This window comes from Cottoperca gobio, chromosome 11 (genome assembly GCF_900634415.1).
Source record: "Cottoperca gobio chromosome 11, fCotGob3.1, whole genome shotgun sequence".
In the NCBI taxonomy this organism is placed as follows: Eukaryota; Metazoa; Chordata; class Actinopteri; order Perciformes; family Bovichtidae; genus Cottoperca; species Cottoperca gobio.
In genome coordinates this window covers 17,114,469-17,131,761 of record NC_041365.1, presented here as the reverse complement: position 1 = coordinate 17,131,761, position 17,293 = coordinate 17,114,469, and the positions used below count along the sequence as shown (strand labels likewise).

At 40.9% G+C, this 17,293-nt stretch overlaps 1 protein-coding gene across 1 annotated transcript in view; it reads right to left on the bottom strand.

Annotated features, from left to right (window-relative positions):
- myo1g (myosin IG) overlaps positions 1 to 17,293 on the bottom strand; it is a 51,820-nt gene that overhangs the window by 9,811 nt on the left and 24,716 nt on the right. Inside the window, 5 exon segments of the mRNA XM_029443073.1 lie at positions 6,173 to 6,330; positions 9,397 to 9,510; positions 10,197 to 10,301; positions 15,169 to 15,313; positions 16,573 to 16,796. Coding sequence (XP_029298933.1) covers positions 6,173 to 6,330; positions 9,397 to 9,510; positions 10,197 to 10,301; positions 15,169 to 15,313; positions 16,573 to 16,796 — 746 coding nt within the window.

The window sequence follows — 17,293 nt, the reverse complement described above, 5'->3', positions numbered from 1 at the left end:
GAGAGTCAGTGAGGGAGTGAGAGAGTGAGAGAGTGAGTGAGATATCTCTGTCCACAGCTATTCTCGCATACTATTGATATGATACATTGTATCAATTAGTCTAATATTGTGCTCAAATGATTTATTAATACTATTATTATATAACACTATAATTTATTTACTAACAACAAACAGCTAAAAACTATAGATGATAATAACAAAGTAGAGTCAGACACACCCGGAGCTCTTTGCAGTTACCATTGCATTAATGTAAAAGCAGGACTACACTGTTGGCTGAGGTGGAGCAACACTGTTTTTTATCAGACTGCAACTAATTGTTATTTTCAATATGTATGAATCTGCTGATCATTTTCTCCATTAATAGATTGATTGTTAGTTTTGTTAAAAACTAAATGTCCAATGGGCACTTTCGCAATGTTTGTTTTGTTCAAATCATTTGTGAAGATGGAACCATGAAATGAGGAGTTGACCATTTATTTTCTGTCAGTCGATTAATTGACTGATGGTTTCAGACGTACATTTCCCATCAACACCCACCACACTTTCATAATGAGCAGAACATATTTTTACACTTCTCAACGGGGGGTGTCGGCGCAGTGTGCCCTGGGGATTTAACTCTGCGGGTCAGAGACAGCTGCTTGGTGTGGTAGGATCCCCTGGTGGGACCTCTCCCCGGCTATAGGTTGGCTTGGAAAAGCTTGCAGCTCTGGCCATGAGCTTTACAGAGCCCCTTGCCCAGACCTCGTCACTTCCCGGGGGCCGTGGTCTTAGAGCTCGCTGCGCCGTCTCTCCCTGCGGGGAGGGACGGCGCAGTAAATGTACTTAATTACATTCCATCACTGGCTACTCTCCATATGATCAACACTGCATGAGCACTGATCCTGAGCCATGTATGAAACCAAAACTAAAAACAAGATCAGAAGTGAAAAAGTGGGAAAACAAACTAAAAAGACAAAACGAGGAACAGGAAGTGAGAAGGGATGAGCTGACCGAGGAGATCTCCGAGCATGAGCTGCCTCTCCTGTTGCTCCGGCCGTGAGACGAACACATCTAGGACAGCCACTGAGGGAGAAAAAGAGGGGAGGCAGAGAAACAGAGGAGGCTATTTCAGGCTTTGGATGACGCCTTTCACGACCTCAAAAGTGAATTTAGAATAGAGATGGCCTTCACTAACCGACAAACTGTTGACGTCCGACGAGGTAGCACAAGACAGTCAACAAGTCTTTCCACTTCAGTAACAGGTCACTGTGTGTCTTTGGTCATAAAAGCCACATCACAAGACCACTCACATATGCTTTGAGGTTAATGAAATCATGTTTTTTTCTCTCCTCTTTTTCTTGCTTCTTCCCTTGGAAGGGAGGGGGTGACCCAGAAGATTTCTATTAATGCAACACCGTCCCAGGTCTTTCCATATTCATAACTGAAAGTGCTGATTTAGAAAATGAGGGAGAAGAAGAGAGAAGCTGGGAGAGGAAGAGATGAGAGTAAATAAAAACAAATAAAAGGCAGGAGGGGAATAGCTGTTTTGCCCAAAAGCTAATGTGCTATTTTATAATGTGAGGTGTTAGCTTGTCATTCCAAATAACATTTGATTGGATGATTTCATAAACACACCCTCAAGGACAGCATGACTCATCAAAAATATGTTCATGTTTTACAGGAGAGAAAAGAGGAATTTTGATATTTAAAATTGGGGTGTCACTTTGAGTCTATTATTGAGCAAAATTGTGAAATGACTCACTGCATGCTTAGGCTTTTATCATAACACCAAACTAGCGGAGACGTAACGTGAGAGAGCATTTTGGATTCAATACCATAGATGGCAGAATGGTAAAAAAAGATAAAGTTGTTTGTTGACTTTGTTAGCTTCAATAATGCAGTGGAGGCACCACAGATGAACATAACAACGTACATTCTAGAGCGGCAACGATTAGATGACTAATCATTTAGTCGATCGACAGAAAAATATTTTGATAATTGATTAATCGCTGAAGCAAAAATGGCTTAAAAGGCTGTTTTCAGCCTCATATACAGAGATTTCCTGCTATTCTCTGATTTATATCCTGTTAAAGTGCAATCTTTTGGGTTTTGGACTGACCACCTTGGAAGAACTTGGACTTGGATATGCTTTCACTATTTTCTGATATTTTGTAGAATAAACGATTCATTGATTAATAAAAATAAATTAGATGAAAGATAATTGTTAGTTGCAGCCATAATAAATGCTACAACATAGTTAAGGATTAGGGTATGTGGGTTGCATTTAATCAATTAGAATTTTATGAAACTAATAAATACTCAAAGATGCCATTTTTGACAAACATTTGACTGAAACAATGAATGTAGGCACATAAGATAAGAACTTGTTCATGCATTCTTCATTTCAGTAAAAATGGCACAAACTAACCACTGCAATCTTTGGTGAAGCATCACAGCTGATGCAGAGACTTCTATTTTGTTCTGAAAACAGTCTCTGGCCGTGTTCAATAAGATAATAAAAACCCCAAATTGCCTTTTAAGTAAAGAATCCTCCTCAATCTTTTAAGGCCGGGGCGGATCATACCCTAAATCCTGCTTTTAGCCCACTCATACTCCCCCAGCTGTCCCAGCAGATGGTAAACGAGTCCAACCCCCTCCAAAACACACACAGTAAACACACGTACCGACACACACACACACACACACACACACACATGCCTCATTCATACAGACAGCTCAGACCCAGGTGACAGGAAGAGAAAGCAGGGAAGAGACGGGGATGAGGGTATGTACAGGAAAGAGGAGTGAGGGGAGGAATGAGCTCCGCCGAGGGAGCGACAGACGGATGTGACATGACAGAGAACCAGACAGCTCGTCTTCGCAGACAACACAGAGCAGCTTTGAAGTCAGATTTTACCTAACGCTGCCTTCCATGACCCAGTTTTGTACAACTCACTGTGCCACCAAACACTCACACACTCACAGATCAACGCTTTCGTGTTTGATTTCCAGAGATGAGAAAACACAATCGTTCCATTGACTGTTTCCTCCCCTGACCAATCTCCAAACTTTATAAACTAAACATGACGTGCGCGTGACTGTCTGGGGTTTGATTTCCTGACAGAAGAAAGCACAAGACGAGTGTGTTTGTATGTATGTTCTCCCCCCTCGCACATGCTCACACACTTACACAGTTCACCCCTGACTTTGTCTCGTGAGTTGAGGTCGCGACCCCTCTATTCACCACAGATGGTGGCACAATGACAGGCGGAGAGCTGAAACGGACTCCCGATGGTCGACTTTCCTCTGTGACGCCCGCCGCACCCCGACCAGAGCCAGGCAGCTGCTGCAGGGACCCCGGTGTTTCAGATACTAACCCCCCCCCCCCGCCCCCAAAAAAAAAAATCCAAACCAAAAGTCTAAGACTCGTAAAACCCACAAAAGCCTCACCAGGGATCTGGGATCAGCGAGCTGAACATACACAAGGAAAGACTCATAAAAGCATAAACACAAACTCCGGTGAGGCTGCCGTCTGCCCGGCCTCTGAGACGCAAAAACAAAACAAGTGACTGAACATAAGACGCAGCATCACAATGATGTGAGGGAGATGACAGCTAGTTTCATAATTTATCTCTACATGAGGAACATACAACTGACTCTTGACTGTGAACAAGGCTCATCTTTTTCACAGCTCGTCACTGATATGAGTACGGTGGACAAAACCTCAACACCTCTCTATGCTGAAGTGAACGTTATAATATTTATGAAGGTAGATTTATTGCAGGATTGTTGTATTAGACTGCATTCGTTCTAGCTAGGTGTACCTAATAAAAAGGTAACTGGGTGTATGTCACCACTATGGCTGCAACTGTTTATTTTCATTATCTGCCAAATATCTTCTCAATCTTTTTTACTATTTTCTGACACTTTATAGACAAATCACTGAAACGAGAAAATAATCTGTAATCGATAATGAAAATAACTTCATTCATTACATTTATTTATGTAAATGTATAATGCATGTGTGTTATGCAACGTCAACACAATACAAAACAATTATACATACAATAAAAATGTAGATTAACTGTCAGCTGAAGACCTGCCATTAAAAGTTAAACTACAGTGTTTACTCTGCACATGCTACTTTCAAAATTCAATTTTCATGATTAAATAATAAAGATAAATACCATAAAAAGTCTCACTTCCCACTCCCTTAGTGTTTGCAAAGCTCTCAGCCACATGTAATGGCTTTCTTCAGCACAGTGGTGTTTAATTGCAGTTAGTATGATTGCATTACCGCAGTGTAGGTACAGTATAGGTGTGTGTGTGTGTGTGTGTGTGTGTGTGTGTGTGTGTGTGTGTGTGTGTGTGTGTGTGAGAGTATATGAAGTGTGTTCAGCAGCTATGAATTGTTCTGTATAATTGAGTGTGTTTAAGTATGTATAATCATGTCTTTATATATACATGATGCGCATGTGTGCTATATTGATTTTAATATGAACTAACAGAGAACCCAACAAACAAAGATGCTTTCATTTGTTATCATCTGTATTTCTGTATCATACTTAGTGGCTGAAAGCTTCAGAAGCACCAAGTAAGGGGAACTTGTTTTGAAAATAATCCAGACAATAAAGAGGTCGAAGCACAATGAATCTTCAGCAGACGAGCTCCAGCTCCACTGTGCATATCTTTACGTCACTCGTGGTCCTGGCAAGATTTGGAGGATTAATACTTTGGAAGACCAATCACTGCAGACTGGATGCTGTCTCAGCGGGCCGTACTTACAACAACACACACACACACACACACACACACACACACACACACACACACACACACACACACACACACACACACACACACACACACACACACACAACAACCAAAACAGTCTGCTCCGGATGAAAACTTGTGCCATTGAAAAGGAGTCTGGCAGGGCTGCTTGTGGGCGGATGTGAATCAGGTTTATAAACATGATGACAAATCAGGCTCTGAGTGATAAATGTGATAAATGTCAGCGTGAGTGATTCATTTCACAGCATTTATTCAGAGTGGGGCGCAGACACCGACAACTATGACACTGATAAATGCCAAGAGTTTGATTTGCGTAACTGTTATGCTGCATTAATAGACTTTGTTTGACCAGTTACTCTGAGTCAGCTGTGCTGTTTATTCGTGTGACACAGAGACCCGAGCAGGCTGCATGTTTTCTCTCCAAACAATCACTTCACAATCACTAGTCCATTTGTCCTCTCTGTTGAAAGCTCTGCGACAAGAGAAATCAGCTGCTGCGGTGTTTAGTTCTAATGAAAACCTGCCTCATCTTAGAACAAACAAACAAATAAATGATCTGTACGAGCAAAGAATCAAAACATCTTGTTCCCATAGTGCTTCTGAATGTTAAGGACCTTAATGAGCTACTGCAACCTGTCAATATCTAAAAGTTATGAAAAAGAAAGAAAGCGTACAGTATGTACTTCTCAGCCACTAGGGGTCTCTCCTTTAAACATTAACAAAAGATGGAGTTAGGTGGTGCAGTGCATCATAGCAGTTTGTCATTGCAGTCAGCTTCACCCGGTTAGGATTATTTCAATATTCATCTTTCAGAAGGCTTTCCCGAGAGCCAGATACATCCACAGAGGTCTCCTCTCCAGAACAAACGGAGCAGGTGATGAAAACTAGTAGAAACACTGAAGGAAGCAGTTTCACGTAAAAAAAATCAGTGTTTTCCTGGCGGACACACGAAGGAGCGGCTTCAAGCTAACCGCTAACGTTTCCCTGTATTAAGATATTATGCATGTGCAAAGGGCATACAACGCCATCACAGGTGACCAAATGAAACGCACTCTTACCTTGATTAAAAGAAATGTAATTGTTGAAAACATTTGGGATAAAGTAAGTACACAACTTTACCAACATATATAACATAGGTCTAGTTGTTTTGTTTTTTTGTTTTTACGTTTTACACCTTTAAGAAACAAAGGTTCAGGACTAATTTATAAAATCTGTTATATTTCTGTTAAAGGGTCAGTTTATGGAAGTCGTGAGCTTTGTAAGGTTAAGTTCTTAAAATTAGCTTGCTTCCTAAGACAATGGAACATCTCAGGCCTTCAAAGGCTGCGGTGCAAACAGAGAAGGAAGCCTGAGGATCAAGTCAGCGAGGTTCTCCTGGTGTGTGCTTATGTGAACTGACCGTGTGAAATGGTCCACCAACGCTCCCACCAGCTCGCCCACTCGATCCTGGTTGGTGCACAGCTCCCCTCGCTGCAGACACAGCAGGACGTCATCCTGGGAGGACGTGTGCAGCGCCACCATCTGGTCAGCTCCGCTGGTCACACTCAGTCCTGTGAACTGTGGAGAGAAACAACCCACAGTCAGACACAACACCAACTCTACCTGAGTCTGACTGCTCCTGCTGACCACACAGCTCCACTTCTATGCATAACAAATTATATTTAAGACTTTGACTTCCATTTTCTGTTACTTTATCCTTCTACTCTACTACATGTCAGTACGTTTCACTTCACTACATTTGTTTGATAGTTGTAGTTACTTTGCTGGTTTATGATAAAATATGAAACCTTGTTACACATTAAACTACACAACGCTAAATCATTTAGTTCAAATAAACTCCAATTACAATAGTAAAGTGCTGCTTACATATTAGTGCATCAGCAGGTGCATAACAAATACAACACTTCTGTACTTTGCCCTAATTCTGAATGCAGGACTTGTTTGAATGTTCAGTTAAGTGAGAGAGAATACTGCTGACAGACTACAGCCTGAAGGATTGATATTCAGTGTCACACACTGGACAGCTGAACATTTCATTTGTATAAAAATGTCAGGGATTATCACGTCAGTGTATTATACCTGTGAATTTAATACAGGACAGCACAGTATATCCTGGATCAAAACTCACGCCATGAATGAAGTCTGGGGATTATTTCCTGCTCAGAGTGCAGGGAGGCAGAACATGTGGCCGGGGTGCACGTGTGCTGGAGGTGCAGTGGAGGGAAAGTCATGAAGTGTAACCCAGTTGGAATAATGTACAGATGTACTGCAACCAGCGAGGGAGGAAGTATTCAGATATTTTACTGGAGTAAAAGTAGCCTCAGGCCAAAAATACTAGTCAAGATCTTACTAATGTAAAAGTACAAACGTGTTAGTGTCAAAATAAACTTTGAGTACCAAGTACTCATTATGCAGAGTCCTGTATATTATATAACAGTGATGCATTAATGTGTTGATCACTTTAATGTTACAGCTTCTAAATGTGGGACTCATTTTATACTAACTAGACTAAATGTAATATTTTGTATTAATAATCTAAATCTGCAAAGTAGGCCTGACCAAAGATACCAAACAAATGTAGAGCAGTAAAAAGTACAATATTTGACTCCAAAATGTAGTGGAGTAGAAGTGTAAGAGTAAATGTAGTTAGTTACAGTCCACCACTGAGTGTGAGAGAGACAGAAGGACAGTGTGAGAGGTATGTAGACTGAGAGACAGGAAGTGAGCTGTGGCACAGATTTTAGAGACAGAGCAGATTAAGCACTTTTAAAGCCCACAGCAGCACACACAGGTTAATCCAGCGGGGACGACTGTGTGTCCCGACAGTGTCACACTCATGTCCCTCTAGTTTTCAGTGACAGTTATTTATTGTAAAAATGTGATGAACAGACATATTTATGGATTTAAAATAGTATGTCTTATACCTGTACTCTGCACAATGACAATAAAGTCGAATATAATCTAATAAAATAAAAAATCGGTGACATTTTCTGATCATTAACACATTTCCACGTCATATAAAGCCGTTTATATATCAATGTACTCAACTAAAGATTATTCTCACTATCCATTCATCTTTTTTTTTTATTAATTGTTTGGTTTACTTTATAAAATGTCAGGAAACTTCACAAAAGTGACACTTTTTTTGCCTCTGGAATTTGGTCACGGTGACACACTTCTCCATCAGTCTGTGGCCTGAGTGACATGTCAGCCTTCATTGCTGCGGGTTGAACTTGACTGTGGTGACACAAAGTGAGGGCAGAGTCTGCACTGCTCCTTCTCTGTTCTCTGTTTCTGACCTGGATAAGACTCATATCCTTCACTCTGAGCAGCAGAGCTTAATGGCATCAGCTATCTTTAGCTGCTCTGCTGCTGCATAATGATGCTTTTGAACCCTCTGGCATGTTTTGCGCTCCCTCCCTCCCTCTCTCTGTCTCTCTGTAAAACCACTGCTGGACGTCCAGCTGTGCTGACTCCTTGTGTGTTATGTAGGTGTTGTTACTGTCACTTAATAAAACTGCCACTCAACAATTCTGACACCAAAATGTTTGAATATGATGACATGCCATGGAAATGTCATACAGTAGCTCTTATATACGCCATGTTGCAAAGTACCGGTGGTTAATCCATAGAAAATCCCCCAAAATCCCCCCCACCATTAGAAATGTTTTGGTAACCATCACAGTGTAGTTACTAACCATAACTCTGCAATTAACAAACAATGCTGTTTCCTTCATTCCTCACCTGCTACATGCATCATGAGCAGGTGGGGATGCCGACTTTTTGTCACAGACATGTAGCTTCAGCCTCTGAAGCGGAGGATTTGGTATGTTTATCTTTGTTTACGTATCTGCAATAAAACTATCAGCAAATGAGGTTTCATTCCACTTGCTTTGTTCTTTCACCTCTCCCTATCTTTAGCTCACTCGCTCTCTCTCAGTCGTTATATCAGTACGAGAGTACTTCCTTGTTTTGTGAATGAAGATGCAGATGCTACAGATATGACTTCGGTCAAAACAGGAGACTTTGAGCACTGAACACTCTTCTGTTAAACACCCTGAACATTTGGAAAGTGCTAACCCCCCCCCCCCCAACCAGAGCAGAACTATTGTTCCTGTGATGAAAAGGCTCAGGGATCCTCAAAAGGTTCTTGGTCCCCTGGGAAAGTTCATGTAGCGATAACTGATAGAGTTTGAAAGATGTGGTCGCGTACCAGGAAGACAATCACAACCAGTAAGATGCCATGAGGGGAATCCGTAAGATCCTGCGTATTTTAGGAGCTGACCTACATTAGAAATCAAAAGTCAGGATCTCGGCCTCGGATGTTTTGATTATGAACATTCCATTTTTTTAATCTGTCTCTTTCCAAAAGGGGGAATACTACACTGCTGAGTTATTCCTTTAACATAACACATGATTTTATCTTTATTTTACTTTCACCAAAAGTCGTCCGTATCCACGTTTTCCCAACACAACACTGAGCGTCATAGTGATAAAGGTGTTGTGTACTGTATGTGTTTTTAATATTTGGATGACTGTGGACTGCTTTAGCATTAGATCAAGGTTGTGCATCGGTGCATGAATGTGGGAGAGTCTGCATGCAGCTCCCAGGCGAGTACTTACAGCGTCTAAGGGAAGCCTCTTCAACACCTTGTACTGTTTCTTTGGCTCTAATTTGTAGACGCATTTGTCTGTGATGAGCAGTCCTCGGTCTGTGCTTTTGTTGAATCTATTCACCTGAGAGCAGAGGAGGGAAAGAGAGAAGATGTTTGTACATTTTCTATTTTCTGTTGAGAGCCATTTCTTTGCAACATGTAGGATCTTGTGGGTTATCACTCATTTGACTTCAAATAGCTTTTCCTTGTGCAGCAACAAACGAGCGGCACACACAAAACTAAACAAATTCAGACAAAAAGACGAAGGCTCTGGTGGGTTTGTCAGTGTTGGAGGTTGTTTTATTTCACTTTATCAAAGCCTGCGCATCTTCAAATATACTCTGGCTAAGCCTTCACCCAGAGTTTAGTGAAAGCCCTTTCTCTACAATCCCTGATAAGGACGATACGGCCATTATTATCCACAGGGAGATGAACAGAGTTCATCATGAATAATAAGCAGGGCCTCAGCTGACTCCATTTAGTTGAGTCCCAAGAGGCAAACTTTACAAAATAAAATGAATTCACAGTTCAATCCCTTTCTGATTTTTTAAATCTCATTTCTTTATATTCCTGTCTGAGAGGGTTGTATTCAGAACTGTAACATGAAATCTCAAGTGGACACAGAAGAGAGAAAGGGGTGCGAGTGGGTGGAACAGAGAACACAGCGAGAAAAATATCCCAAAGCTAAAGGAAGCAACAAAGAAAAGTAACTCCTTACACAACACAGACATTTTCATTTCAACGCGTTCTTTCCCCCACGTACTGTACCTTCCTGCAGAAGCTAGAGAAGAGGACCTGACTGTACTCGTCTCTGTTCCTCAGCTCCTTAGAAACACGGATGAAGCCGGAGCTGGTCTGAGGGCAGTCTCGCACCTGCAGAAAAGAAAGACCCCGTGTTATACAAGCAGCCACCAGCTACAGCACGGCGGTAGAGGAATGCATGTCGTCGTTTAAACTGGGCGACCTCACTCAGCCGCTCCCGAGACTTTTTATCACTTTAATTCCATAAGCAGCAGATCAAAGCGTGTGGCCTCGGGCTGCTGTTACCAGACCCGGTGTTTGACGTGCTGTTAGAGAGGGAGCAGGGCGGCTGACACTGCAGCTAAACTAATGAAATGAATGTACTTCTATGTGACCGGCAACTATTTTGCCTTCAAGTGTATATTCAGCTAAATTCATATAAACATTTTCTCTGGAAATATTTCTTAAAGATGTATTCATACTGAATAAAACAAAGCATGTGGACATCCCTGAGTATCAGTGACGGAGAATCTTAATGCTACAGCACACAATAATATTTCAGTGTGCTTCCAGATTTGTGGACACAGTTTGGGGAAGATCCCCTCCTGTTTGGATCTGGATCACCATTCTCCGTGAGATCCAGCCTCGCCTCTCCTCTCCTCTCCTCTCCTCTCACTCCTTCAGTTTTGCTTGATCAGTCTGTCCTCTTTCCAGCTTACATGGTGTAGAGGAACATATACATATATATTATTCTGTCATATGGACATACATAGGTGTAGTGCTGCTGGAGCTCACCGGAATGACGCTCCACTTTTCTTCTGAGGAAATAGAGTATTTGCAGTTTGCATAATCCGGTTGAAAATCATTTGCATTTATTAAGCCTTAAAGTTCCAATCATCCCGAAAGCATATGTCATGAAAGAGAGTCAATATGGTGAAGGTGAATATAGATCAGCAGGTTTGGAGATTATTAAATGCTCTGAAACAGCTGATCCAATCACAGTTAAACGTGATAACTGTCACTGCCACTCAGCAAACCAAGACCTTCCGTCTGGATGGTTCAGACACATCACCAAAGACTTAGTTACTGTAATACCAATAGAAATTAAAATTGATTTGGTGAAACTGTTTCTATGATTATATCAGACCGGCGCTATTTTATGAATAATTCACATGGTCACATAGTTTAGTAATAATGTTACATAACAGGGGAGTGACGCCGAGGTCAAAAAGTGGCTGATGGTTTGCTGCTGTGGTTCAGCGGCACATGCCGATCCCTGGAGTATATGCCACTCGTGTTCCACCGGCATATACCGTTTCCTAACGGCATGTGCCGCTTGAAAGTGGTATGCAACTCAGACTGTCACACCTGTAACGTCCCCTGATGCATATTTCTCATGACATATGTTTTCTGTCTTTATTGACAATGTTGTGCAACAATAGCGCCGTAAATAAAGGATTGTATAACGTTAGGTTTCTCTGGTCTAACACAGTGGCCAGTCTGACAATCATAACATACACTGACTAAATACGTTAGTTATATTATGTTGGCGTGTTTAATAGCAGAACACGACCACACATTATATAAACGTTGTGGGACATTAACCAGGCATACGTTTGAAATAATATTTATTATTCACCACACTTTGAATGAGTACCTGTTGCTATCATTGTGGCATTAGCTGTTTTGAACATATTTCTTTATCAATACATACACAAGTTGTCAGACTATCAGAAGATAGATCATAGTGAATACCCCGTTTATCATATCTCTGCTGGTAGGAAACAGTACTGCCTCGGTGCTTCTCAGAAAGATTGTCTATATTGTAATTTAGTTGTTTATTCCGTACACACAACATCTGCTGCACGTGTCTGTCCTGGGAGAGCGATCCCTCCTCAGTTGCTATTCATGAGGTTTCTTCCAATTTCTTTTCCCCTGTTAAAGGTTTTTTTGGGGAGTTTTTACTTATCCAAAACAAGAGTCGTAAAAGACAGAGGGTGCCGTATGCTGTACAGACTGTAAAGCCCTCTGAGGCAAATTTGTGATTTGTCATATTGGGCCATTTGAATAAAATTGACTGGACTGTTTCAGACTCACAATGCCTCTGTGCACAAAGCCAGCTCTATAAAGAAATGGTGTTCGCATTAATAAACTCATCGCCCAACATCAGTGAATGCTCTTTTGGCTGAATGGGGTCAAATCTCTGCAGCCAGTTTCCAAAATCTTGTGGGAAGTCTTCAGAGGAATGTGGAGGTTGTTAAAGTTGGAGGTTAACGGTTTTGGATGTTTAACAATTACACCCCGTATCATGGATGTATTAAGATTTGATTACTGCTCTCAAAGATGGCTCTGTTCCTATGAAAGTTGCTATTTTGGCACATACGGCAAAAACATTTGCCTTCCTCACGCTTGTCTGTGTTTGGGTCCAAAGAGCTACTCAGCAGCTCCCCGCACACTTCATTGATTTCTAAAATGAGCTTGAATTGGAAATAATGAAGCAAACTTTTTGACTCTTGGTCTTGTTGAGGGTTTCTGAGAATAAATGACATACTGTACACTCATTTGTCTAACCTTCGTTCTACCCCTCCTCTCTGCTCTCAGTCATCTGATCTAAAGCAACGGCAGCCACATACAGGTCACGATTCAGGCTGGCTGCATGCTGGATTACATACACTTCTCTATAGGTCTTTGTGCAATTAGCAACGATCTTGTGAAGCTGGAGCCCTGAAGGGGACTGCGAGTCACAGGTCGTCTGACAAACTAACAAGGGGAGTGACTGAGTCATGCTCATGCTCCCTGAAGGCGTCTTTCAAGCCTTTGGCCACCAAACAAGCTCAGATTAGCAGTTAAATGAGCCAGCTGTGGGATTCATTAAAGAAGGGCTGTGTTCACAAACACCATCCTCCTTTAGTCATGCTGTGAGGCTCGATGTCACATGCACCATATACATTCACAAACACAAATGATTTCCTGTGATCCAATACACTGCTGAGCATTCAAGTCGTGTTTACTGTGATAAATTCAAATCAAAACATCCAATGGATTTCTCCAGTTATTTTCATTAAAGGAATGAGCATCTTGTTGTGTTGAGTTACAGGAAATACATCTCTGGCTTCTGGTAACACAGAGTGAAGAGAGGAGGGAAACCACAACTTCTGCTCATTGGACATTGGAGTTAAAATTATTAAAAATAGAAGATTAAACTATTATTAGCTGTTCCCACTGCATAGTGGATCTTGTTGCCGTAGCTTCAAAGCAAAACAAATGTCCGATAACAATTAGAAATGAAACCCTGGATTGCTTACAAAAGTAAGAAGCTGCTTTAACACATTAATAACATTAAAAAGATCTAGTTAAGGGTTTGTTTGTGTTTAGCAGAGTACTGTGGTCGATACCCAAATGAGTACAAATTAACTGTAAACACATAAACTGATTAATGACGTAAAATCCTCTTGACCCCTGTCCTTGTCGCAGGTCATGTGATGATCCCTGATTAGGCTCCATTCACTGAAGAAGGTCATGGGATACAATCAAAAGCACCAGATCTGTTTTATACATTTGACATTTGGTTGTTTACATTTGTTGTAGTTGTTGAAACCTGGATTGTAGATAGATAGATATATAGAGAGATGGATAGATGGATAGATAGATAGATAGATAGATAGATAGAGAGAGAGATAGAGAGATAGATGGATAGAGAGATGGAGAGAGAGATAGATGGATGGATGGATGGATGGATAGATAGATAGATAGATAGATAGATAGATAGATAGATAGATAGATAGATAGATAGATAGATAGATAGATAGATAGATAGATAGATAGATAGATAGATAGATAGAGAGAGATAGATGGATAGAGAGATGGAGATAGATGGATGGATGGATGGATGGATGGATGGATGGATGGATGGATGGATAGAGATGGAGAGATGGATAGATTTACTTTATTCATCCCGAGGGAAATTTAGGCATCCAGTAGCTTAAAAGACATTATACATTATTTAACATTACCCCCCCCCCCTCCATTAAAAAGTAAGTACAAATACAATTTAAAATAAGCGATAAAGGCTGTACATTATAAATACAAATGTAAGTGAAAGCAGCTTCTCCCTTGAAAAAACAAGTTTCCCGCCGCTTTGTTGCTTATCGTAAAATACAATATCCGTAGGATTTATAGAGTTCTGTACAGAAAATTCTAATTAACCAAATCAACTAAAGTGCTAAAACAACACGAAAAACACGGAGCTACTGGAGAGGCTGCCACTCGCGTCAGCGCCAACAACATGGATGTAGTGCTCATGTGTTGCATTGCATCTCCTCATGTAACAGATAAACTAAGAAGTACATCAATTACAGCTGAAACAAAGAGAACCACAATAGGAATAAGTTGTAATTGATCTTAATTGTGTTATCCTGGATATTTTAAAGGAATATGTATTTGTCGCAGTGTATGATCTGTTATATTTTTTTTTTTAGATGTCAAATCAAATCAACAATTAGTGACAGAAAATTAATCTGCAAACTTTTTCATAATCAGTTCGCAGTTATTCGACATTAGTAATCAAAAGTGCCATAATTGTGACTAGTTATAGTATTCTGTAGATTTGTATGATTATAAACTGAATATGTGAAGTTGCTCAGACAAAACAAGCTGTTTTGAGAACGTTAAATTGGGATTTAGGAAAACTGTCTATCTGACGTTTTATACACTATAAATCAATATCAATTAATGAATCAAAAATGTAAGCATAGTTGCTGACCTAGAATAAATACATTAGGTAAAAGTAAGCTTGACTTGTGAATGCTCTGAATATTGAACATATGTCTTCCCAAGGTAGAGAATGAATCCTCGTTCTTAACTGGAACTAGTTTCATGTAAATACCAAGAGTAATCAAGGACTTCATGAACTATCTCAACATGATGTGTGGTAGATCATAGATTGAAAATGGAGACTCAAGAGTACCCTGGCTCCACTTTGTTTGTGTGTTGTTCTTACGTTGGACAGGTAGTCCCTCTGCCAGGCTCTGCTGACTCCCCAGTCTTTCCTCTCTCCGCTCAGAGCCGTCAGAGCCGCCACTTTGGCCCGAACCTCCTGCATGTCAGAGGGAGGGATGTTCTTCACGATCTGCCTCGCCCACCACCTGACAACAAGGGATGGGAACAAGACAGCATGTCACGTGGGTGGAATAATATATCAAAGGTGCAACTGAGAACAATACAGGAGGAGGAACAGCTTCAAGAATACGACTGTGAGGGATAAAAATAAACTTTATCCGCAGTGCTAAAACACATAAACTGACACACCCAGAGACTCATTCAAGTTGTTCAAGCCTTTGTTTTAATATCATATTAAAGTGATGTCTTTAGATTTTTTACTGACAAAACAAAACATTTACAGGACTTTGAGAAGCTGGGATGTACTTTATCCACTATTTTGTGACATTCTCTTGCCCAAACAATTAATCAAATAGTTATAAAATAATCTGCAGATTAAGCAATAATGAAAATAATCCTCAAATGCAGCTCTAGTTTTCATTGCAAACCAGTGTTTTAAAGCTCAATGAGAAGATCGATGCCACTCTTACATCTGTGCGCTCAATATGAAGCTACAGCCAGGAGTGGAAGGAAGCATGGAAACAGTTAGCAGTACCTCTGAAGTTTACTAATCAACATGTTATATCTCGTATATTTAATATGTAAGAAAAACCAAAGTGTAAAAACAGCTTGATGTGCTATTTGAAGGCCATGATGTGAGAAATGTCTTTATAAACTAAGCTATCTGGCTGCTGACCGTTCATATTTCCCCTACGAAATGTAAAACTGTTCCTTTAAATCATTGTGTCAAGTGTCATTGTATTTCCTAATTCAAAACTCATTCATGCTTACTTTTGATACAAGTGGATGTATCTCTCTTCACTGGCAGTTTGTTTAAAGTAAAATATGTCTTCTTCAGGCTTTTCCCTTCATCCACCACTACCAGTGTCTAGACATCGTCCTGTCCCCTCATGACATCTCTAATCCCTAATAATTATGTAACTATTAGCAATGGAGTCTAATCCCCAAATGCTCTCACAATTCAACCTATTGTGCTCCATGTCAATACATTCATCTTTGCATCGCTGCTCCACCCTCTGGATCTCTCCACCTCAAACCCTCAGAGACTCCTCCTCACTCACCACATTCAGACTCACCTGTTCAACACTGACCGTCTCTTCTCCTTGTCCTGCCTTTTTGTTTGTTTATACATTTATTAATGTTTTGTATTACTCACTCTGTTAAGCGTCTTTGAGTTATTAGAACAGTGCAATAAAAGTATAATGTATTATTATTATTATTATAATCTGAAATGAAGTCTCTCCCCATTGAAAAGGTGTACGAGTTTCATGTTGCGGGCTCTGACCTGCGATGCAGCGTGACTGTGTTGTTGTGAAACCTGGACAGAGCTGCAGGCGGGGTCGGCCACTCCACGCTCTTTCCATAGTCGGCCATGGTTCGCACATTAGCGAACCTCCGCTCCACCTCCCAGAAGTGGGCCTTCACCTTGTAGCGCTTATAGCAGCCCATTATGGCGTAGATGGCCTTCATTCGCCGGCACCTCCTACGGGCCAAAGCCCCCCGCCACACCTGGTAGTTTTAGAAAGAAGAGGGACGTGTTAAAGACAGAAATCAAGAGAGGAAGAGGAGAGAGCTGAAGAAGAACTTGTGCTCCAGTTAAAGATCCAGACTTCTCTGCAGAGTCATCAAAGTAGGTCATGTGAAAGAGAACGGAGAAGGCGTTTCGTTGAGCAAGTGAAGTAATTGACTGTAATGTAACTGTTCTCTGGATCTCATTAATTATCCCCATTATTGCTACAGGAAATTAGGATTCGAGCTGGCAGGTGAATTTCAGTCAAACATAACCAGAAGCCACATATTCATGAGGCTTTGAAACCCAGAGAGCTGTGTTTTAAACTGGAGACGATAACGCTGTGGGTCATTATCGCTCATCACATGACATTACATCAGGTCTCTGTGTCAATTAATGGGACCGTCAGATCAATACATCAAAGTGCACGCATGGCGTAGAGATCTGACATTTAAAATGGTGTCGAGGCTGAGGACGAATACTGAAAGCAACAATG